Below are 26359 nucleotides of genomic sequence, written 5' to 3' on the forward strand. Positions count from 1 at the left end.
GACAGTGGGTTTAAGACAACCACTTTGGGGCAGTTTATAATGAAAATTATAAACAGAATGTAGTGTGTGAAATAATGTACTTGATTGAACACTTGCCTGGCCCATCTACCCAGCAAGGTAATACAGATGGTAACATTGATCATGCACTTACATCGCATAAAAGTCCGAGCATTCAATCAGAAATTTATTTCACAGCGAACTATACTAGAAATATAATAAGAGAATGGCCGATTAGTAATGGCCAAAGAAAAAAGTCAAACTATTTGTTCAGCTTACCTGTTGCAACTATATGGAGAAGAAACAAAGGATTTAAAAGCAGTTCCACTTAAACTCTACGGTTGTTTTCTACAGAAAGCTGAAATGCTGTCCAGAGTCAATGTGCAGTATATGAGCAAATTACAGGTTACAAGCTGCCACCTGTCACATTGTGCCATACTTGTATAGTATTCTGAACAGACCAAGAGGCACTATATATGCCATAGCTAAATCTTACATATTCACAGCAATCATGGTCAAACACAATGTGTTCCTTGAGCACTTAAAGTGAGTATTCTTAATTATGTGCATCATTATCTTTAATTACCAGACACTTTGCTACACAAAACTTATTACTCTTAGGAAAACTCTGAATAAAAAACAAAACTAAAGGAACCCAAAGAATAAAATTCAAATAATTTATTTGAATCTTGATTGTATAAAGCGAACTGAAAACAGATTGCAGGTGGGGGGAGGGGAGGGAGAAGAAAACCAATGGCAGACAATATTTAAAGTTTGCTCAGAAGTAAATTAGGCTTCTTGTGATTAGACAGACTGAAAAAAATTCTACATTTCTACCATTTCTTTATAGCAATCTTTACCCAAAAGAAACAGCCACAGGATAATCAAACAGCACATGATTTCAAGCACCTTCCAATTAGACCAAAGATAAGCCAACAAGAATAATTTTAGTTATGCCTAGCTTACATGGTTAACATATATGAGTAAAAAAAAACTGATCATAGGCATGTGAAATAAAGTTCTATCATAAGGGGAGCATAAAATAGTCATAATGGTAATAAGAGGAAGTGTTTAAATAGCCAAGATATAAGAGTCTTGATAATAACTGAACAAGCACGCACTATCACCACAAATAAATATTCCATATGTTTGATATATCTTACGCAAGTTACATTCCATCCTTTAAGAAATTTTCGTGCCAATGTACTGTCTTGTATATAATGCAAACTAGCATGAAAGCAAGCTGGCGTTTTCATAACATATTTTTTGCTCCTCACATTTTCATTCAAAAAACAAAAACAAAGGCTAGGTGTCTAAAATGTAATCTATTAATGTCCTGACCTAGTCAATAGTACTGTCAAAAGAGGCTTTTCACTAGTCTACTGTTATGAACATAGGGATCAATGACAGCAGCTATACCTTTTCTAATGATCATGTGAACCTTCATATAATCCCAAAAATCAACAAGATTTTTCAGACCGAATAAGACTTCAGCTTGTTCCCCCCCCCCCTTTTTAAATAATCTTCTTTTGAACTTTAATGCATATTTTATGCTTTTTTTTACATGGATGTCAAGCTTTAGCCATACAGAATCAAAAAATTAACCATCTTCCTTTCCCCTAAAACTGACTCCTGATGAAAAGAGTATTGCAAAAAAAGAAGAACAAGCCTGGTTAATTACTAGCATGATGGATACTCCATCCCTGCAACAGCCGTGCTGTTGACAGCATAACTCAATAGATATAGTACCATTTTCCTTGCAAACTATGTTGTACAATATACCCCATGTGTATATTGCTTTAAAAAAAAAAAAAAGGCTAAACCAAACATTTCTCTATTTCAGGTCTTGAAATAAGGCAATAGGGACAAAAGTTATGATGCCACATGTGACAGGGTAGTAAGAAAAAAAACTGAATATGAAACAACTAGGATAAACCATGTTTCCAACGTAAGAAAGGGAAAAAAAGTTATTGCAGAAGACAAACTTGGCTTAGTTTGCTTAAGGATTTATAAAGAAAAAGAAAATGTGAATGTCAAGTATTATAAAAAAAAGTAAAGGATGTATATTAGTTTATGGTTTGTAACTGGTATAATAGTTCAGCTGATCATTAGAGACAAATAAGCAACAGCAAGCAACTGGTAACATGCAAAAATGATTAAAAACAAAATCTGTCACTAAGGGACAAAACTCAAGCTGTCCAAAGGCAAATTATACTAGGATTTTACTAACATGGATGTACTGCCTTTCACACTAAAGCTATTATGCATTCAGATTAAAAAAATGGGTATCTCAGAAAGCATGCTTGTGTAGCATGCTACCAAGTAAGAGATAGTTCCCAGTACAAAAATATGAACCTTCCCTAAACAGCATTACTATCAACTAACTTCAAAACTTCTGAGCAAATTATGAAAAGGGTAAGCTATCAAAAGCAAAACATCAAACTACTGGGCAGCAATTACATTCCACAAAGGAACAAAATCCTTATTGTGCAAATCAACTCTTAATTATATTTTTTAAAAGTGACAAAGCTGCTTTGTTCTAAAATTTGGACAACGACATCACAACCATTCAGTCATCTGCATCAGTAAATTTTACATTAAATAAACTAATAGGCTCAAAGAACTGGTGCATATCTTATTGTTTCCTCTGTAGCGCATTCTTATTTCAAGACATAAGTTGTAAGACATCTCAAAGCATGATAAAATTCACAGAGCATATAAGCAGGCTGGCAAGTGTATACTCACACAAATTTGTATGAATGCCAACAGTGCATGACACAAGTGAACATAAACATGCAGGTTTGTATGAAACTTAGGGTGCAAAATCCTTGCAGTACCCTGACATTAATGCCCAATTTCACACAACACAAAAGTGTCCTTTCTCTTAAACCCTTTCAAAAAAATTAAAAAAAAACAAGAACAAAAACAAAAACAAAAAAATGTCCTTTTCAAAAGATTCTCTCTCCTGGGATCACCCATTGAAGCTGTCTTCTTGGTTTTTAGCATGTATTGTTCTTTCAGAAAACCCAGACTTGCAACAATTATTATTTTTACTACTACCCATCTCTCCAGCCTAGTCTCATACCTTTCGTTTGCCAGAAAAAGTGTTATCACAAGCCCTTCTTTTATTAGCTTGTGACTCCTGCATCCATTTTTCCCAGTCTATATAGCACAGCCTAGAAACTCACTGTGCAATAAAACTTGGCATAAGTAGTTGACAATTTATAGCAACCCTAATGAATTTAAAATGCCTTTTGAGTGTAAATATAATCATTGTATTAAGCACATATAGCGTTAAAAAGGAAAGCTTATGACACAAAGCAAATTGGATTCAATTTCATAATGCCGTGTTTATCATCCTCTATGAAATGTACCAGGCTGATGCCAGAGACTGAAAATGGCTGTCATGCCACAATAGCTCAAACTGACGGTGAACAAGTCTGGTTGAAAATTTTTACATGGACTTCAATCTCAACAATATACAAATACAGTTATGCCACTGATGATTCTGTCTTAAAATATTCCATTCAAAACTCACAAGTGAAACCACAATATGCAAACGCATAAAAGCTTCAAATATAAAAATATTTCTCAAAAAATAATCAATCCTAAGATGCAAACTAAACAATCTGCAAGTGTTTTCAGAGATAAGGACATTTTGCAATCCAATACAAGCATACTCCTGTGTAAGCATAGTGCACAACAGACCATCATCCAAAATTTACCTGGGCCACCATTATATTTGGCAGGTGTATATAAAAGTGCTGAAATCAAATGTTATGGCCAAGGGTAGAGTAAATATACTAAATTACTCCACAAATTGCACTATATTCTGGACTGCCCCAAAGCTAGCTAGACAAGGAAATTATTTCCTAAAAAATCTAGTCAACAAAATGTGACTTATGTTCACATAACTTTTTAGATTTGTTGCTGGAGCAAGTAAAATATCTACAGCTTTCCAAAAAATAGATTTTATTAATTTGCAGTGTGTTCTAGAATGAAGACATATATCACAACCTTTGTCTTTTCTTCACCTGGCAATCTACTCAGATATCATTATTTACTGGAAGAGGGGAAACTATTTCTGACAGTTTAGCTCTCGAAAGAATAAAACAGTTTTAATACTCAGTTTACAAACTAAAAAAAAGAAAACTTTCGTGCACACTATTCTCTTCATTTTGCTTATGTGCATTTGCAGGCCTGCCCATGGCATACATGTATAATTAATTATAGTTAAAGCAAGAATATTCTGTATTTTTTTTTTAATTTAAAAAAAAAAGGTACAGTGGCAACATAAGCATGAAGAGGATGCTGACTTCATATAAGTCTTCATGATAGGCCAGTAAATTTATAAGCAGAGCATTAAGGTAAGGTAAGCAGCTCTTACATAGTTATCATCTTTGACATAAAAATACTATTCACTGTTTCATAAACAAAGTGACATCCACACAATAAGGACAAAGATGAAAAAGATAATACCTGGAAATACATGAAAATAAATATACTAAACAAACTAAAATGAGAAAAAAAAGGAACACATAGGTTTTCACATAACAGATTAGCATCTGCCACTTGAAAATAAATGGCTCTTAATATTTTCTTTTATTTGCTTTTAAGAATATTCATGGTTTTTTTTTCTTATAAACATACCTCTCAAGCAAAATAAAATCATAATCATGATAATCTGAACTACAAATGACATTAATTAACATTTTTTTCCTATTTTAGTATGCCTACCATATTTCTCTGGAAACTAGCTGGCAAGCATTTGTCACACATGAAACAAGCTAATATAGTAACAGGCAGAAAATGGGACTAACAGTTCACACTATTCTGATTTCAAACAGAAATCTATACTTCTGAAGATTATTTTGAGGATTATTCTAACTAGATTTGTGACAGACAAGTCAAGAACTGGTTAACATCATCTGTGACACAAGATGCACACAGTCTTCTAAGACAACAACTGGCCAACATAAAAAAAAATAACAAAAAATTCTCATATCACATGAAATAATTCTTTTTTAAGTGAAGATTTTGTTTTAATGTTTTAAAACTTGCAGCACAAATCTTCTTGCAGAAACCAAGAAATTTGTATAGACATGCAGCTTAAAGAATTCCTGCAAGACAAACATCTTGCAACGAAATCAAAACAGTCAAAACATACTGCAGGAAAAAGTACTTTATATGAAAATCTGCAAAATGTTAACAGCTGGAGTATGCAGACGGCAAGTTCTTGCTGGTTTTTACCTCCATTTTCTTCCATCCAATCTTTCCAAACAGTGGCTTATTCATTGATGTCCTGCTATTAAAGTTACCTGTGAGTTCCTTGGAAAGAATTATAATAAAACTGTGGAAAACAATGGTGCGAGCAATCTGGTAAAAAGCTGATGCACTCATTTAAACAGTCAGCATAGCAACAAGACGTAGTATAGTATGGCGCTGTTCAGATACGCTCCACGTAGTTGGAAGGCAGCATGCCTCGCTTGCCCGTCCTCTCCACTGTGCCCTCCATCCAGCCTGCATCAATGGGATGACACTGGATGATAAGGTCACCATCCATGAAGCTAACTTCGTCTGTATCAGCAGCAGAGTAGTCATACAGTGCTCGGCACACCATCTAGAAAATGTCAGGCATTTGTTACAAATCATGAGTAAAAATAAAAGTAAAACATCAATAAAGACTGTAATATAAACACATTAAATGCAGGGATTTAACAGCATAATATTGCATTAACAGTGACCATAGGTGCACGCTAATTATAGTCAACAGATGTAGCCAGTAGGTTTTAGGATATTAATCATATTTTTATCACTCAGCCTAATGATGCTCTTAAAAAAAAAAAAAATGAAAACAAAGCGATTATGTTGTGCCTGAGAGTGAAACTGAATGTTGTAGCTTAACCACTGCATCATCTGAGGGATAAACCTACTATCTACAGTTATGCTCACCCCTTTGTTTGCCTGCTTTGGCGGCTGTGGCTCTGAAAAAACAAAGCAAAATAACACAATAACAAATTTATTTTTTACCTAAATAGTCCCTCTTCCCAACTATGACACACCCACTGTTTCATCTTCTAGCTACAGCATCATTTGGAGTAAACAAGCTTCTGTCATCAAGACAAAATGAGAAAAGAGTTGAGCCTTAGTATGTGAAGCCATACTACCCCCACCAAACTCTGTACAGATTTGCCATATACTGATAACAGATCACATGTCTGTGGTTTTTCTCTGACATATTTAAAATACTTTTTATCCTGTATAGCAGAACAAACTTTTCTTGGGCATGTAGTAAAAGACTCAGCATTTTCTAAAGATGAAATTCTTGCTGTTATGTCAACCTTCAAGTCTGAAAATGCCTCCAGCAATATGGCTCTTCCACACCAGAGTTCCTTAACACCTTGGGTAACTCTGATGTTGTTTAGATTTAAATTAATAACTTATGTTATAAAATTTCTTAAAAGGCCACAAAAAGCAGTGTCTTTATTTTTTTAACATGTAATTCTCACATCATCTTAGTCAATCAAGGTCAAACAACAGACTACATGTACCAGTTTTACAATGACTACTACAGCAAGACTGCAGTGGTTGGGGGACAGCAAGGGCATCTTTATACAATGGATATATTCAGATCATAACTGCAAAAGCTTGATTTTTTTAACCCTTTAATGCCCCAAAGTGTCAAGATTAAAGATTAGAACTGACATAAAAAATATGTTAATCCTATTCAAAGCAATCAAGGGACAACTTGATACAAACAAACTAATGCAGAATAGTAATAACAAAAAAATTCTACCCCCAGCACTCACCAGAGTAACTCTGAGGTGGTTGAGGCTGGTATGGTGCTTGACGAACTGGCTCAGGGTGGTGGAAGCCAGTAGGTACACCTATACCTGATCCATACTGCTGGCTCATGGGATCATAATTTTCTATTGAGCCAGGCTGGCGACGTCCCGAGCCTTGGACTAAAAATTAAAAGACACTCTATAGAATCATTATTTTCTATTCAGTCAGACTGGCAATATGCCCAGCTTCAGACTGAAAATACAATTTTTATAGCAGGAAATTTTATGCAATACACATAAATACGGTAAAAGCAAACTACTCCTAGATTTACACTTAGGTTCACTTTTTACATAACCCTAGTATTGCTTTATGCTGTTTCATAACAATAAAGTGATTTTTGACTATAACGAATCAAGTTAACTGAAAAAGACTAGTCAAAACATGGAAGGGATTGAAAGTTTACCAAAGTAATCCTCTCCTACCCAGATGAGAGGGTCTACAGTAATTTACATCTGTAAAATGCATGTTTTCATTTCTTGTATGATTTGAAACTCTGCTGGTTTAGTTTAAGACCAGAAACTTATTCAGAAAAACCGAGTCGAAAATTCTGTTGCTTTCATGATATAAGGTTTATCAAACAAACACTCTTGTGTGCAGTAAAGAGGTGGAAACTTTGACATCACTGTAGTACACGGCAGTATCTATAGCTGCAAGTGGAAATGCTGGGAGCAAGTGTAATCCAACATATCCACAGCAGCAACTGTACTACATTAACCTCGTTTTATGCACTGGGGAGAGTATCAATGTTTGATAGTTGATATTTTCTAAACAAAATACCTGAGTTGTCTCAGATTGCAAAAAATTATGATACTCTAAATCTATGTATTAAGAATATTTCACTCTAGTAAACGTGTAGCTTACCAGCCTCCCCTTCCCAAATGTTTCAAACAGCAGTTATCTTTCTTAGCAAGATGCTCTTTTATTTACCAAATATAGAATGAATGTCATCTATAACATTACATCTAGTAGGGAAACTCATGCTTCACTAAGAGGCTAAAGAAGATACACAGAACATCTTATCTCTAATATGACTTGATGCACTCAAGAATCCTCACATTCACAGATTTCTGTTGATTTTCCACTATCTCCTTAGCACCACAAAACAAATTACTTCTACAATGCAAATGATCGTTTAAGAGCTGTTTGTTTTGTCAGACAATGATATACCATCCCAAATTAGCATGTGTTAACACAAAATAAATCTACACTGAAGCATAAAATCTATTTTACAATGGTGCAAGTGAATTAGAAAAGAACAACTCATGAGATCATGAGTTTAAATGGTTATCAATTAGTAAGATACTGTGCTAGGGATACACTACCTCCTGATACACAAACAGGAAAGATAACATGCACAGTTATAATCAGTTTTATGCATCCAATTTGTGGAAAAATACAATGAAGAAATGTGACAAGAGGCACTACATATAAAGTAAAATGAATGCACTGCACATATTGATACAAACAGATTTGAAGAGATATTTTGTAAGCAATTATAATAATTGCAAATACAGACGACAGCATAGAGTAACTTGCAAAATGGTGTGGTTAGTAGCAACAAATTGCGTGAGAGAAAAATACAGCACAGGTGTCTAATAAAATATAACAAGAAAGACAATAAATGATTTTCAAAAGCTGCAAGAATCTCTCTCTCACGCACACACACAGAACTCTAAGCACTTGTGTGTCAAAACTAGATAGTAATAAGGAAAATAGTTGTGTTAGTAGCTACCCAAGAATGTGTATTTTCTAGAAAAACTTTAAACCCTTATCTCATACACAGCAAAGATCTTTATGGGGTAAGTATTCCTTCTACAAATAAGCTGAAGAGCTAAAAAGCTAACAAACTCATATTTTGATCTACAGACTTTTAGAATTCACCAAAACTGTTTTTAACATTCAGTCAAAACTCATAATTAGTGTGGCAAACTTTATCAACTCCCAAGAATTTCTGGCAGATAAAACAGTCCAAGGTTAATTTCAAAAGAAACAAATACCCAAGAATATTATCTTAAACTGTAGAAGCACTTCAACCTCTTGTTACAAGCATACTGAGCTTCAATAATCTTGTCAGTAAAATTAGTGCCTCGTCATATATACCAGTGTTGTCAAAGAAGAGGCATGATAACTTTTTTACTTACAGGCATCGCCAGAAAATTGTAGGCCTAAAACCCACATAAAAGGTGTCTCATATTTACAGACAAAGCTAGCATTAAGCTTATGCAAGTCACAGTCAAACAATCCCACACACTTAAGCAAAACACTGACAACAAATGTCAGCCACCAAACATCACATACTTGGAACTTTAACCCCAAACTAATGAAATCTTTCATAAATCAATGAAAAAAAAAGGATCAAAACCCTCTGTCAACAACAACACACCCATGCTATTCTCTAAATTCTACACACAAGGCAGTTTCCACAATGCAATCAAGCCAAGGGCTATGATAGTTTGATATAAAGTGATCTGTGCAGTTTATTTAAAATTTTCTATTAGATGTGAAAACATTTCAGTCTTTATGCTATTGATACCTGCCATAAAATTGTTGGCTAACACAAAGAATTGCTTGTTGACTAGACATCGTTCTACCTTATAATATGTATATAGACATACACTACAAACCTGTAACTAATCCAGCCTGGCACGGAAATCACTGCAGTTTTACAACGCATGTCAGCGTGTGGTTTTATGGTTATCAATTGTGCCAATGTGCAGCTGTGGCTTTTCAATCTGCAGTTTTTCTAATACTCCTGCATTTTAACAGTGCTCTGTAGCTAGTCTGTTGTTTATCAAGCCAGGAAATGGAGAACCCTCAGTTGTGTAAAATCTCCCCCCACCCACCCACAACCAAAAAAAACAACAATAAAACTTGTGAGAGATTCAGGATAAATTCCCAAGTCCATAGCTTTTTTTTTTTCGGGAAAGAGGAAGAATGGTACTGACCAAGCACTTTCCTCTACAGACTGGATGGTGTATCAAACATGCAGGTGGCTTTTGTCAAAATGTGTGACATCATACACTGTCTGTGTGGTTAGCATATGTGATCTATTCAGTCAGGTGAACAAGTGTGATTGTCTTCAATGCCATGGTATGAGATGATGTGAGAATGTAAAACACACTATGGCCGATTCCCAGATTTAAATGGCGTCTGCAAGATGTGCATGTACATGGCATGTATCAAGAAATTTACCATAAGAACTTTCTAGTTAAAGTCTCATAGTAAAATCTTCCATAGATAGATATGCCTTGTGTAGATTTTATTCATGAGGCAAGTGATCAAAAGTGCTAAATGATGTGAAGAACTGAAATATGAGAAACATGAAGATGGCAACAAGAAAGCCCACTGGATAAGCAACACACCTCAACCAGTTCCCACAACAACACCATTTTAGCAGTAGCCATCTAAAGCATTTTTTTTTAAGTCTTACCTTGCCGTCCTGGCAAAAAAGAAACCAAAAAAATTTTTTTTAATTGTGAATACATCTGAGACAAACTGCACAATACAAACTATCAGATAAGAATATCAACACTGTACAAACCAACAAACAGTACAGTCTGTCGTTTTTTAATCCTGGAACTCCCTTTTTATCCCACTGTTGAACGAATGATCAGTTGGTGTACTATCAATACGATACCTCTTGCCTAGGGCAGACACTAGTAATGGCTGAATATCTTGCATAGCAAAGCTCATGGAAACAATAAACAGTGCTCACGATCTGTGACTCAATATCTTCCATCTGTTGCTTAAGACTCTAGAGGAGAGAAAATGTCGTCTGTGACAATACCCAGGTCCCCGTCAGCCACCATCCCCTTGTACTTCATCAATACTGTGCACCCACATCATCTACAGCTGCTGCTGCCGACTGTTTTCTTACATGTATAGCCTGCATGCAACACAGCACAGCACAAACCATTTTGTTAGTGAGTGCTAATAATTCTTTATCATTCTAGCTCTGGTTATGTTAAGTATTAAGCATGCCTATTGCATTCTCCAGCAATGCCACTGACTAATGGTTCAAATTAAACCAAATCTTAGTACCTGCAACTGTCTATAAACTAGACCACTTTTAATTTTTGCTTTTTAGGGGCTTACTGCCCAAGAGTTTATTTTCTATCAAGTTATCGTTGTTCTCAATTATCGTGTACTAAAACAAGAGGAAAAATGCAAACAAAACAACCAATAGCATATTTACAAAAAAAAGCTTGCAACAGCGTGTGGATGACAGCTTGAGCATGTTCTAATGTAACCACATTTTAATGGCAAAGGCTAGACATTCAAACATGAATTTGGCACCTGTATGTGTTTAATATGTAATGATAATTTGTTAATAAATGCAAAATTTTAACTTGGTAACTAACCACAAAACACTTTTTTCTACAGAATAGTCAACAGACTCATGCAGCTTTTTCTAGCCCTGTTGAAACTGCACATTCTAAGGTTTTGTGTCATGTAGGCACTTACTAGCACTAATGGTAGTGTCTTTGTGAAAATAAGTTTGTGCTAAAATTCCATAGGAACCCTAACTCTCGAAAAGAGAGAGAAGCAGCAACAATGACTCTGAGCATAAATATTTCCTCACAAACGTCTTTTCACCTTGATGCTGCTTTCTGCCTTATTTATGAAAACAAATGACCTGCACGAAGGTGGCTACCTGTCTTTGAGAGCAGATAGCCTAATAGAGCAATGGTGTGGGAACCTGAAGATGTGCACTTTAGTGGCTTTGATATCTCTGTGAGGCAGGCAGCCTACTTCCCCAAGATGACCAAACTGTGAATCGGGTGAAGAGATCTCGGGAAAAGGTAAGACAACACAGAGACAGAGAGAGAGAGGGATGAAAGGGATAGGGTGTTAAAACTGATGTTTAACCCGTTCCAGCAACTAATGTTATATCACAGCAAGGCAGCCAGCACTGTAAACAGATGCCACACAGTGAGAATGAACAATGTGCTTCACATGAGATCTGAACCCAGGACAGCCAATCCTTACTGAACTGGTGACAGGCGCTAACCATCGCACCACAGGAGAGATGGGCACTACTCCTACAAAAGGTGGCCCCTTTCGGTAAATAATGGTTTTTATACCTCATCCACCTAGGACCATAAGGTCACAGGACTATCTGTACATTGACTTTTACCCAATCAATCAAAATTATTTTAAAAATTAACGTGTCACTGTAAAATTCTGCCCCCCCCCCCTCTCCACCTGCCCCAACCAACAACATGTAACGAGAAACCCAGTACACTATCTATCTAAAATACCTATCCACATTTATCACCATGAAACACGTAGGAGATGGGAATGGGGTTCAAAAACAGATAATTTTTTTGGAGGCTTTTTAAAAGGAGATAGTGCACTGTTAAGTTTCAGAGGGTGCAAGTAGTATAGTACTAGTGGATACTTTAAATTACACTGTAATAAGTAGCCATTCATTGTACTGAGATATTCAGTGCTACACACCCAATACAGCTGTCACTTCCTTCACCATAGATTCCACTCTTTGTATTCACAATGGTCTTAGCTTAGAAAGAGGCTGTGTTTATTCCATCACTTATCCTTCAGTGTGAGATGTCAACTTTTGTCTTGAATAAAAACTTGCTTATCTGAGATCTTTAAAACTACCTTGGGACTGTGAGCTCTGCCATGTGTCATGTGACATGAGCTGTCAGTGGAATAGGGTCAAGGTAAAAATGTTGGATCTCATAGGACTGTGTGAAAAGAGATTATGTCAAACTGGTTATGTATTCCTCTCAAACATACCTTTAAACACCAAACCATTCCTACCCCTCCCAAAGGACTGTGAAGTGTTATTACAAATTAAGAGTGGTGTTTGTTTTCTAAAGATCAGAATGGACACTGTTCTGTTATAAAAGCCAGTGACCAGCACTTATCAACAGTATCTTGTCATGCTAACAACCAATCACATGCATATACCTTTTTTAAAAGCTGTGATCTGTGACCTTTCCAAGGCAAAATTTTACTTTTCAAAAAAAAATTTGAGATATGCAACGACTTTCTGGGTAATTGAAATAATATTCATAATGTTTAAAGATATACATAAATGCAACAAGTTTGTCAATCACACTTTGCCCTTTGTTGGTACATCATGGAAACTGCCCTTGAGATAAACGTGGTCAAGCATGAAGGCCTACACCCATATAAAGGTGCCTACATACATGCATGTGCGTGCGCACACACACAACATAAATTTAAAATTTGAAAAAAAAAAAAACAACATAAAATGCAGACTTGAACATGATCTTCTTAACACAACTGGGAATGGGAGAATGCCAAGAAACTGAAAGCATAAGCTACCTTCACCAGTGTGCGAATCATAGACGACATTGGCGTGTGTCTTGCCAGAATATGGAGAATTGTACTGAACTTGGGGTTGGTCAAAGTCCCCAATCTTGCTGGAAATGGAGCGATGTCTTGTCCCTTCTAGGTTGGGAGAGGGTTATGTACAGGGTACAAGTGTGCAACCCATCGAGAGACCAACAGTTGCAAGGTGGGAGATGATGAGTTGCAGGAATGGTGAGGAATTCAGGTGTACAGCAGTAGAAGCAAAAACATATGCAGCAGCAAAAGTGAATAATTTGCATGCAGAAAATTGTGAATCTAATGTGAACAATACATAACCATATAAATTACTTCCACTAATTATGCTGAAAAAGCATGTTAGTAGCAAAATCAAAGTACAACCTTTTTAAAACAAAAGCTTACTTAGAGAAAGTAATGTTTTAAATATTTTTAAATAATTATTTTTTGTATTTATTGTTCAGAAAAGGCAACTTAGAAATGACAAGTTGGCAAGTAAGTATTTCAACTTCAAGTAAATCTGTTAAAATTTATAACTTTTTAAATTCCCTAAATTCAGTCTTATCATTTATATAAACAAGCTGGATTTCCAGTTGCTGGAGTTCTCAAATAATAAAGATCTTCCTTATAAACATATGTGACAAGTGCAGAAAGCAGACACAAGCATGGGTAAACTTATGTGTTTTTTGAAAAATATTTGACATAAAGCAGAAGCATTTTCAAAGTGCAACTAGACTGAAACTTATTAAGACTACATCAAAAGATTTAGTGATAATCTCAGTCTATTAGGTATCTACTATTTTAAGTTCAGAGCCAGAAAGTTATTTATTATTTAGCTTCCAAACTTTTTCTTTCCAATATTATTTAGTCTTTTTAACTTCTGCTTTATTTTGGTACTAAAAACAGTGTTTTTTATATATATATACACTGATATAAGTCATAAGCTAATTCTAATGAAACATCTAATGGCATAATGTTAAACTGCTGTGATAAAAACATTAAAAACAATTCTATAAAACAACTGCTAACAATTAGTGATTTACTGAAAGTGTAGCATACTGAATTATGAAATACTAGAAAGGCACACGTCAATATTTAGTACTAATAAATCAATGTAAACATTTGAAAGTTAAGCAGCCCACAAAAATTGATTATCTTAACAGTAACACGCCAATCTATTAGTCAGCTATAAAGGTCACTCAGCTCTAATAAACTGTTACTGTTATTTCAAAAATATATTTGCTTATCCATCTCAATGGTTACTTTTCCTACCTTACTAAATACCTGCTATAGTCTGTTAAATGTACCATAGACTTAACTCCAAAGGACATCATTTGTCTGATTTTTAGGTCACAAGCGACTGAACAGTTTCATCTCAGCTGATTTCACACACTAGTTCACTTGTTATATATAAACTGATATGCATTTTGTTTCAAATCCTGTGATGGTTTATACAGCCAAGGGAGAGAATTATATCAAGATTACTACAAGTGGGCAAACTTCTTACAGCTGTTATGGTGCTGCATCAAGAGACACTTCACTGATGATAAGCATGGTCTTTGATAAGACCGGAGTATAAACTGGTCCTCAAGGAAAACAGTTTTCTGAATTGAGATGGAATGTGATACAGCTTCACACTTTGGTGATCAAACTGTGTGATTATACCCTCAGCCCCCATGTTCTCCTTGATGAGGTACCCTTCCCACAGCCTGTCACTTGCTGCCCCTCTACTACTGGCTTACCTCAGAGGCCAATGAGGTCAAACAAAGAGGCAAGCTTTACAACATTAGACACTGCTCTACTTCTTCTGTGGGGTCCCACAACTTAAAACTCCCAGTCCTCTTTTTTTTTTTTAGTCTTCATTTCTGGCATCCAACTTCATCAGCTTTTCTTTGATAAGTTTTTCTTCTAACCCGTTTGCTGGTGATTTCCTTCCTTTTTACAATCCTATTCTGATTCTGCATGTTGTTTTTGCTTTCATGATGATCTTTATTTTGGTTTATCTGTTCAGTTTCTTCAGACGTGCCTGATTCTTCACCCACTTTGTGTGCTGTGCTGTATGCTTAAGTCTCCATTCTGAGGTAAAAGAGGTTTAAGCCAACTGGAAAGGGTACCATATGCCAAAAAATTAATCTCTCTCAAACTAAAATACAGACATGATTTCTCCTTTATCGTAGGGACATTATGATGGTCACTTCTTGTCAAAAGACCAGCAGAGAATACTTTATCCAGAAAATTTGCCCTACCATCATCTGGAGCCTCAGGTCGACGCTCCTCCATGGCAGTTCGCTGCTCCCTCACACCCCAGTAGTTAATATTGCTCTGGATGGCAGTGTTATGTTTGATGCGAGCCAGCTCTGGGTCCTCAGCAACTGAGGTCTTTTGACCCTTCAGCTTCTCAAAATCTGCATGATACTGGACCTACACAACATAAAACAATGTAGTATTCAGCTTTATAAAATGTATGAGTGTGCAAGAAAGAATACTAGATCTATGTAAAGAAGAACTTAAGCAACCAATTTCATATAGTTTTTATACACTTTGTTATCTGTAATAAAAGGCATAAAACATTATCATGATCAAGATACAATGCAATTTTTTTAATTATCAATGATGACAGTAACAGGACTTGGTTTTCTATTAATAGTTTTTATTGTTTATAGCTGAAATGTCAGCATCTTGTCCCATGACCTGTGCTAGGCATGATCCAATTAGCCAGCAATTATCCATCTTTACACTATGATGCTAAAACAAGTGGTGTTTTTCCTAGTGACCAATCAGCTCTGTTTGCCCTCACGAATGTCCTGTTGTGAGTGATGCTGCAGCCAGCACTTCTGGTGTGTCAAGTGGGCAAATCCACTTAACATTTCATAATTAACTCTAATTATGCCAACTTTCCATTCTGATTTGTTGACATCTGTAACGAAGATAGACTTGAACAGACAAATGCAAGAAGTCTTTAAAAAAAAAAACAACCCAGATTACAGATTACTCTTTATGCAACATGGTTTTCCACTTGCCATATGAGAAGTTACTATGATCAAAATTCTGCATTGAAAACACATTGAAAAATTTGAAAAGGTTAAGCACACAAGTTTACAAAAAGAAAAAAAAAAAATTAGGGTACAAATGGGGGAGGGGTGAGTTCAAGGAGAAATGAGGAAACAGAAAATAAAGTTGAAGGAGGAGGTATAAAATGTTCAAAGTCAGTACAGAGCCTTTCCGATCTCAAAAAGTGTAAAGGAGCAAGAATGACACACTGGTTACTAGTCAAAAGACTGGTTGAAAAGACTGATAAGACATAGCCATAGTGAACAAAGTGAGGACACGCTAACACACTGCAGGATGATTGAGACAAAACAGGTTCAGACTACTGATTACTATACTTGACTGTTATATCAACGAAATGCTTGCACTGCTTACTGCTTTACTTGTATGAAATATGTACACATGAACACGAGGTGTCTACATGTAAATATGTATGCATACAAGTATTTGAATGAAAGCTGGCTATTCACGAGCACTAACATAGTCTTGCATGTTTTCTAATTTACACCAAACATAGCATGTCCTGATTTTGCTAGATGTGTTTTATGCATGCATACAATATTGTACACATTTCAGGTTTTTTTTTTCCTATTTGTGAGTGTGTGTGGCAAATGGAAACAATCATACACACCATGCTTTGATTTACAAAGATATCTCCAGTCTAAGTATAAATATGAAGTATAAGTATCATCATCCATAACTGCAACCCAGGTGATTTTTTTAGTTTAAATTAACTTTAATGTTCTTGAAGAAAGTGTTAAAACTTCAGGCTGCTTCAAAACTTCAAAAAAAAAAAATGCCGTAACTGCAGAAAAAATGGGATGAACTTCATTGGTGATTGCAAACAGGACCAATCACAAGCCATGCAAGTGTACCAAACTAAAGTTCTTGGTATTCTGCTGATGGTGCTGCATTTCAATTGTATCAGCAACTGTAGTAATCTTCCCTCGACTCTTTTCAAAATCTTCATGGTATTGAACCTGCAGAGGGTAGGTAATGCAGTTATTCTTTAAGCATATTATCATCACACAAATTATCCAACATAAGTGTTGGACTCAAAAATTGAGTAATAGCTTCTCCCAAAAAATGTTTATAGAGATAGAGGGGCTAAGATGAGGTGAAAACAATTTTTGGACAGGAGACAGTAAAATCATAAAAATGCTTCAGTTGGAGGAGAGAAAATGGTGTTTTACACCAAGCAACCAACTAAAACTATATCAGGGGAAAGCAGCCAGCCTTGTAAAGAGACACCATATGAAAAGAGACAACAGCTTGCCTGAGATCTGGATATCCATTTCCCCACAGGCAATTCTTCTCTTTATTTTATGACAATTATCCCTCTAGTCTTTCCCCACTGATACTGTTTACATGAGAAAGTCCAAGCTGTTCTCTAGCATTATTTCTGCCAATACTGATCACCCCACCATGTGAAGGAAGTAATGACGAGCATACCTACTGAACTTCAGTTTATTCAAGTAAAGCAAACAGCTGTGACAAAAACCAGGATTCCCCACCAACCCATCCACCACATGCCTAGGAAGGGGCACAGACACAACCCCTGTTTGTTCCCTCCAAGACTTACAAAGCTATTTTTGCTTCCTGGCCCCCTGTGGCAGTTACTATACATGGGCCAGCCAAGATACCGCTTCAATCTAAATATAGCATCCCCCTTCCCCACAGGATTTTTGCCCCTTGCTTTCTACAAATACAAGGGCCAGAGTTAAAGGATTTTCTTCCCAATGCACACCACGTCAACCACTCACCTCCACTCTTTCTCTCTCTTTTACCACACACTTCTTTGCACCTTATCAAAAGCACCAAGCTATTTGTGGTTGATCCTCTGCAAAATTTATCAGTGATGTAAGCAAATGTACAGGCTCTAGTTGTATCCTATGTCAAATGTGCCAATTTTATGGTTATCAACCATCATTCTTGAAAATTTGCTATGACCGCTATCCTAGAAAAAAGATAGGCAGTGCCAAGCAGTTCATCTTAAGTGATAGGCATAAAGTCAGTGGCAGCAATGGGGCTGGAGGTGATTCCAGGTTTAAAATTTTGCTAACAAAGCTGAAAATGTGCTAAGGTATTAAGACAAGATAAAATGTTAACATTTTTTTTCTTTACATCCATAAGCTCACTTAAATTTCCAGAGATAATTTTATACATGTATGTCTTTTTTTATGCGAAAAATCACTCATTAACCTTGCTATTAGGATTAGCAGATTGTGAACCAAAAAGAACTTCTAAAAAATGTTATCCTTAGATTCCTACAAATTCATGGAATTTGGCTTCTTCCTGCTTGCTCAATCCATGCTTTGTACTGCCATCCACACATCACACTGACCACTGACTCCCAGTCGTCATCATGCATCCTGTTGATGACTTCCCATCAAACAGTCATTGTTACATTTTTCAGTCATGTCTGAAAATTATTTTTTGATCTGTACATCTATGCATACATGCTGATGCACATGCGTGTGTGCCTGGCTGAACTTTTAACATGCTGCAAGGGAGTTTGTGACACTAGCAATGAAAAAGCAAATAAGCTTTTTCCCTAAAGCATGTCTTAACAGTTTTGCAGATGTAACCTGAAGCAGGAAGCACAGAGTGCGCACCCTTGTGGCCTGCGCAAACTGAAGCACAACCGATCACATTCACTTAACAAGGCTTGCACTTCTCCAGAGTCTTTTGCAGCAGGGATGAAAGCTGAGGTTATTCTGAGGGCCTGCATTGTAGGCATGCAGAAAGTGGGGTTCTGGCAATCAAGAAGAGCACTTGAAGCTTTGCTAGCACCAGTAGTACTTCCTTTTGCACTGTTCACTAGGCACCAGGATAGCAGGCCCTCATAAAAATCAGTTGAATTGTAGAGCATAGGAATTGTTCTAAAGGGAGGTGGGGGGGAGGACAAAACTTCAACAATCCTTCTCATATCAAAGGTGATTAATCAACAAACCAGAGCTGCAGATGTGTTGCTCCAATAATAATGTAATGCATCATGTCTGGCTTTTGCACAGCACTACATTTAACCACTATTGTTTGTAGGCTGTAGCAAGCATGCATATGGATCATCCCTGGACGATTGTTAGAAGCCAGTAATACACCAAGAATGTTGAAAAAGGTTTAATCTCTTTTGCACACGCACACACAGCATCTCCTTTTCCTAAGTTTTTTCATCATTAGAGTCTCTTTTTGGTAAGTTTTCTTAATTATTACAAAAAATTGGCTTAACAATTCTTTACTATCTACAGAATGGAAAAAAAAAAAATCAGTTGATTTTCTCAAAGCATATGCCATTTGTGTGGTATGACTGCTGCAACTAATGCCTCCTTACACTTAATGGAAGTGAGCTTCTAGCTTTATAAAAGTGTATTTTCTGTAAGCAAAGGGTAATTACCACCCATCCCCTCCACCCTGACAGGATGCAAAGTCAAGAATAAGACTGCATTTCCAGCACACACATATATAGATACGTGTGTGTGTAGGTGAGAGAGAGAGAGGGATGCTTACTCTGATCAGATAAAAAAGCATCAAGAATAAGCTCACCAGTAACTAATATGAACTAAAATTTCATCATCAAAAATTTCCATGAACTCTATATCAGCTGCTGTCAGAACTAAATTTATACTATACCAACAGCTGCAAACTACAATGTTTTTCTTCTTTAATAAAGAATTTTAAATTATAAATTTTTTTTTAACCTCATCAGCATTATAGTATATCATCTTTGAAATATCCTCTCCGTTTACCTTTCACATTCACTCAAATGTAATGATCAAGCACCAGTCTACTATAACCACTGCCCTCTGACATGGTGACTGCAAAGCTTAATGGCTTTTAAAGTGGAAAATGTATAATAACGTGCATGATTATCCTCAATAAGGCATGACTGAAAACACAGATTTCACACTGGATATTAAAAATGACTTGTTTTAGTAAATGTGACTTGAATTCAGGGAAACAATATCAACAATTTTGAAAAATCTGCCTAAATTTTGTGTTCATCTGTAATTATATTAAACCTTGCACAAAAAGTACTTTTTTGGCATTTGGCTTAATTCAAACCTTTTAAATAAAAATCTTGATTCCTTTTCCTGATTCCCCTCCCACACCACCAAAGTTTTTCTTTTTCTTTCTCTTAGATCCATGGCAGCAGCTGTCATCACCCTTCTCCTTACATGTACATGTGCATTCATGTAATTGCTCTTGCCATAGTCCCAGCATCTCAGATGCTACCAGTTTTAGGTACACATTATGTTACATTAATTTATCAAAGCCATTACTAATCTGTCTTAACTGTTCTGAAGCCAAGACAAATTTTTTCTACTTATTTCAATGGTGAACTGGAATTTAGATAGATCTCTTTGTATCTGCACAAGGTCAACACATGGCAGGAAAGTATAACAGAGATGCAGTCACTCCCTACATGTGTCTTCCAGAAAATTATACGATTTTATGAAAATGAAGTTTAATCTTTCTTCTTGTAACATTGCTTCGAGTCTTTAGTTTGGACATCCATCAGGCAACAGTAATATCATTTTATGTCAATTTCTTTCATGTATCTAGACAGTGGGACCACATGTTTATGCCCTTCTGTAGGAAACTGTTAATGCCACAACTCTGAATGGTCTCTGATATTTGACAGGGTTTAAGAGCTCTGGAATAATAAAAAGCCCTACCCATTTCCATTGACCTATGAGAACAAAGGGCCCATGAGCCCTTCAACCTCATGTCTTTAGAGTCAAAACATGGAAAATGGACTTGGCAAATTGATATCTTGTGCAAACCATCTGGGCAAGCGCATGTGCCTCTGTGTATACACTCATCCACCCACTGAGTCAGAGGCAGGTTTTACATGACCTTTTGCAGCCCTGGCCGGCCAAAGCAGGAAATGCTTGTCTTGACGCCTACCCCCAAATTCTTTCTGGCAACCTTTGCTACCCTAGAATAATCTGAAAATCTGGGAATGACCATGACTTCAATCCTTGGATCAGGCAACCTTGGGGAAAGGTGTTTTATCAGATATGATTTAACCTCTAAAATCCACATTTATTGTTGCAACTGAACAGGTTACACAAAGCAAGCTTTTCTGATCAGCACAGGTTTCGCTTATTTTCTATGAGAACTATAAAGTTCTGATTCTCTTCCCTAAATCATTCCTAACCCCTCATGCCACATATCTGTAACACGTGAGTGAAAGCCTTTATTTCATTTCTGAGTTCTCTTGGTCTCCACATAACAGCAATGAACCCTGTTTCTGAGCAAAGGTGCGTTTGTTTCTGCTGATTGTGTTCTGGAATAAAAACATGGGCCTAGACAAAACTAAACTCCTCTCAGCAGTGCTTAATAAACCTTCAACTTCAACAAAAACTAATAAAGTCACTTGCTGATGCAAACCATGGCAAAAAAAAAAAAAGCACCCGTTTCCATGCCTCAGACTCATGCCTAGGTGCCGCAGGCAGCGCTACACTCAATTTTGCATTCCTCAGGTGCGGCATCTCTCAGAGACAACAGCGTGTTCTTACCTGCACAGCGCACACAGTGCGAAATCTCTAGCACACCTTGCTTGCCTATTACAGTATTGCTCTACCTGAGGACCAAAGGGTGTTGGGTGGATGGGGAGAGGAGATGATGAGAAGGGGGGGAGGGAGATGTGTTCCCTCCTGAAACCCCATCCAACTCACAGGCCTGCTTGGCTGAGCCAAAGATTTACAACTATTCGCCTGGCAGCCTTTTAAGATCTGCCGGCGTCTTTCATTTTTACAAGCCCCAACCTTCACCCACAGCGACCACTGTGAGGTAGTCGTGGGTTCAGGCACATGGTGCGCTGCCGATGTCAAACACAGCCGCAAGCCCAGCGGAGTTTGCCAAAGCGGCTGCGCCAATGCCGACAACTGCGTCGGACTAATGGCGGGCCATCCCCTCATGAGAGGAAATAACAGGGTGATTAAGTCACTCAAACCTCGGGACAAGGTCAGCACTGCACCTCTCTTAGTCTTACTGCTGCCACAAACACCTCTGACCCAACCGCTAGGAGTAGATTTCAACCTTCCAAATCACATCATTTAAAAAAAAAATCTCTGCCATTATATCTTTCATGTTCTCTGCTTTTCACAGCGTTCTTTTTCTTCAAACTTGATTGATCATTTTTTAAACAAATTTCATCTGTTATTATTATTATCACAAAATAAATATCACACAGCTGCCTCAAAAAATGATTTAGCATAGTTCCAAATTCAGAACCAAAGGTATATCCATACACCAGAGGTCTACTCAATATCTGTAATCATTGCCAAGGACATCAGGTAAGATGAGGACACAAATTATCAGCAGACCTCTGAGGTCAAGGTCACATGCCTGACAGGCTAAGTGCTACATGATCTGCTATTATTATGTACTTTTACTTTTTTGTGGTCAATTGTATTTGATTGTTAGGAAGGATTTGCTTCATTGATTACTTCTTCTAGTAGTACATTTACTTGTGGTTTTCATAAATTATAGGTGAAAAATATTTCCTTATTAGCTTTAAGCTTTAGTTTTGATTCAGCATTTGGCCCCTTGTTATACAGTTAAAAAGAGATGTATCAAATATACAAGTGTCAATGTGTCTCGCAGGACACAGTGTGCAGCATTCTGATTTACTAACACTGATCACTGGCATCCTACAAACCAATATCACATCAAGACTAAAAACTCAAGAATTTGATGATGCACACCTTTTTTTTATGCAGACACTATCTTCACTGGATTTTACACAGACTGAAGAACTCAATGTTCAGAACAGTTTAATCTGCTTTAAAGCCCACAGATTAATGAGCTCAATGCTCAGAGCACTTTAATCTACTTTCTTCTTCTTGATCCTATTTGCCCCCAATGGAGCATAGGGTCGCAACTACACCCCACCATCAGACCCGGTTCTGGGCATCCCTTTCCAGTTGGGACCATGTTATGCCAGCTGCCTCTACCTCTCCTCCATGTTCAATCTACTTTAAACCCCCAAAAAATTATTTTAATTCTTCAACCATATGTTGTTGATGCAAAACCTAAACAGATATGAGTTTCTGTTTTTATAATGTAATTCACAACAGTACAAGCAATAGACTTGTCATCCTATGCCAAGGTAGATTATTCTTAGCCAGGAAAATAGTCTTCTTCACAGACCAAAGAGGTCATAAATCAGTTCAGAAACTTAAAAAGGGACATCTTGTTTTCCCAGAAATCTTAGAACATCAAAGCTAAACCTAAATGACTTCTTATAGGAGCCAAATGCAAAAATTTGAACTTGAAAACATGTTTTTGATACACCAAAATGTATTCGTTTTGCTTTAAAAGTGTAATGGCATTCTAGTCACTTCAGCCAAAATTGTACAGGTATCTACTATTTGTCTCGATCAATATTAACTTTTACTAGCTAGAAAGATTTATTTTCGTGATTTATTTTCATTTTTCTGAAGCCTACGTGCAGACTCAAATTGCATAGAGAGCAAAAGTGTGAACAGCTGAAGATGACATTATATAAATGTATTTATCTCAAGCAATGTCCATGTTGCTTTAGAAAACCCATCCTTGAATCCTTCACATTTTGTTCATTTAGAGCATAAAAAAAACTGTGTATGACCAAAAATCCTATTCCATACACAATTAAATCACCTACATGACCCATATAGAAAATGATGACTAAACTAAAACAAGCCACACTCCAAAAAAACACTTAAAACCTATAAAGGTTCTGCAGCTCATGTTTAGTAGACATTCTACAAGGCATCATATCATTTTACTTGTTTGTTGGAGCACATACACGTTGTGACAAAGTGAGCAGGCTACATGTTCTTTCTTGCCCCCACTCCCAACCCCACAATTTCCATCCACAGCAGTTTTCTAATTTCACAGAAAACTACATTTCAAGCAGCATTATCATCAAATAAAAAACTGCAGTCAAATCTTTTGCCTCAACAATGACTCTCAATACTATCTATTAGAGGTCTACTTACATTGCTTTGAATTTTTGTGTTTTCTGCTATTCTCCTTGTCTCTGGTGTATCAGCCACTTGGGTGTGTTTAGTTTGTGGGTAGTGCCTGCAATGACAAAAAGAAATCCCTTAAAGTTAACAAATGAATGAACTAGAAAGCCAAACTCTGAGATCTCCTTTGACAAGATTATGCTTTCGAGATGCAATCAGATGCTAAACCTATTGCCACGACAATAAAAACACAAAAATACACTGGACTCAGTTCATATAAATATTCAGAAATACAGCTCCCTCACTTACTACATAATTTATGAACATTTTTATCATAATCAAAGACTGAGTGAACTTTTTTAATGGGCTGTGACAGATACTATGTTATAGGCTATGACAGAATATGACAACTGATCATTTTTATGCTCAAAGTCAGGATGCTGTATAGACTACCTCACACTGAACTCTTACAGAATTGTAGCATATTAATGCATGTCATTTACAAACGCAAAATATTGTATCTGGAGATTCAAGAAGTTTATCACACACAGGAAAGGTACACATAAACTTAGGCACTGGAAACAGTTTAAAACAAGCTAGGATTGCAGTACGTGCATCTTAACAATTTAAAAAATGTATTGGCAGCATCTAATAGGTCACAAGGCTGAGCAACATAAATTTGTTACAAGCATACAATGAATAGGACAGACTACTAAAACTTACAGCATATTTGCCGTTGAAAATCCTTTAATACCAAATGATATCCTGCCACAACAATTGCTTGAAAAGTACAAATCAGAGTGAGGGACATACTTACGCAGAGCAATATGGAAGTTTTTCATAGCCCTTGTAGTTCTTCATATTTAATGTCATGCCACATGTTTCACACTTGAAACATGCTTTGTGCCAAATCTACAGAAGAAAGAACAATTATAAGAAGGTATGAGAAAAATGGGAATCTATATAAGTGAAAATGTCCTAAAAATAAAATATTACAAAGCGTGTTATGGAAAAGGGAGAAAGTGTGAAATGTAAAAACAGCCCCCACAAGTCTATTTAAATGTCAAAGGCAGCATAAAAGGTAAGGCAAAAATCAACCGAATAAAACAGCTAATATTTAAAGTAATAAACTTTACTTCTAATTGGTTTTCGTGGGAAAGGCTGTATCACAGTGGCAGCACAAATATTTTCATATTTGCTGTTGTTTTAATTCTTTTAATCTCATATACAATTGTATATGTATGTGTGTGTGTGTTCAATGCATAAGCAACAGTCATATTTCAAAATTAAGCGTTTATGCTTTGGTATTAAGCATAGATGTCATAACAAGAATCATCAGTTCCAAAGGATTTTCTTTTTCATAAAATGTATATCATATGCAGTTCTAGGCTAACTCACACTGTATAATCATGTTATAACACAGAGCTTTTGAAATACATTCTATTCAAGTAAAGCGTCTCACTAAAACTAAAACTCCAAAACTAATTGATCATAAATTTGTGATTATGCACTTTTATACCGTACATCAATGTTGTAATTGATATTGAACAGTGCGACACTTTGGAAATGACACAGTTTGTCATATATGATGAATTTAACTCAAAGACAAGATAGAAGTATGTCGCTGAACTTGTGAAAGAGAAATTCCGCGTTACCTTTAACCTAGTACTTAGCAGTACTAGGACTCCACCCATTCAGGTTTTTTTTTTTTTTAAATCTAAAAGAAAAATCAAAGCGATTCAACATACAGGAATAATCACAATGGTATGGTTTTCCTACTTTCGTTTTTTTTTTTTTTTTTGTCGTCACTTACGACCCTATTAAGGTATCATCGTGACTCCCCTGTGTTTAATTAGCGCGGAATGTAACGGCATGTCTTCCTAGCATCCATCAGAATGGTCTACAATGTACAGCGGTGAATATTCGTAACTTACCTTGTCCAGACATTTTAATTCCTCCGTAGGGTACACAGATTTCGTACATTTTGCGCACTTTTTACTCATTTTTTTGAATCCTTTAAACAAATAGCACTTGTTGCATTAAATCCAGTACAGCAACGAAGCGCGCTGAGGACAGGCTGCTTCTGCCTCTTTTGGATTATGTCGATCTTTAGCCACGGAAATACAGCAAAAACTGAAAATTGTACCCAACGCCAGCCACAGCCAGCACTGACGGGCCGTGCGCAGAACAAT

General features: G+C 36.4%; 1 protein-coding gene across 6 annotated transcripts; it reads right to left on the bottom strand.

Moving 5' to 3' along the window:
* Window positions 1-660: 660 nt before the first annotated feature.
* Window positions 661-26301, bottom strand: LOC112556551 (LIM and SH3 domain protein F42H10.3-like). 6 transcript variants are annotated; one of them, XM_025225654.1, is made up of 9 exons: window positions 26102-26301; window positions 24985-25079; window positions 24198-24282; window positions 15408-15582; window positions 13159-13281; window positions 8985-9008; window positions 6807-6962; window positions 5950-5981; window positions 661-5617 (listed from the first exon to the last, which is right to left on the bottom strand). In XM_025225654.1, exons 1-9 carry the CDS (start codon window positions 26168-26170, stop codon window positions 5444-5446), a joined length of 933 nt encoding a protein of 310 aa, XP_025081439.1. In that variant the 5' UTR covers window positions 26171-26301; the 3' UTR covers window positions 661-5443. The 6 variants fall into 6 exon arrangements, with proteins under 6 accessions (XP_025081439.1, XP_025081438.1, XP_025081441.1 ...); XM_025225653.1 differs by having other exon boundaries at window positions 13159-13284; window positions 26102-26300; XM_025225656.1 differs by lacking the exon at window positions 13159-13281.
* Window positions 26302-26359: the final 58 nt, after the last annotated feature.

Source organism: Pomacea canaliculata, linkage group LG2, assembly GCF_003073045.1.
Source record: "Pomacea canaliculata isolate SZHN2017 linkage group LG2, ASM307304v1, whole genome shotgun sequence".
Taxonomy (NCBI): Eukaryota; Metazoa; Mollusca; class Gastropoda; order Architaenioglossa; family Ampullariidae; genus Pomacea; species Pomacea canaliculata.

Coding starts and splice junctions, on each gene's coding strand:
- LOC112556551 (XM_025225653.1), bottom strand. CDS start 26,170: ATGAGTAAAAAGTGCGCAAAATGTACGAAATCTGTGTACCCTACGGAG. Junction 25,080..26,101: donor AATTAAAATGTCTGGACAAG/GTAAGTTACGAA, acceptor TTTCTTCTGTAG/ATTTGGCACAAAGCATGTTT. Junction 5,982..6,806: donor ACCACCTCAGAGTTACTCTG/GTGAGTGCTGGG, acceptor TTGTTTTTTCAG/AGCCACAGCCGCCAAAGCAG.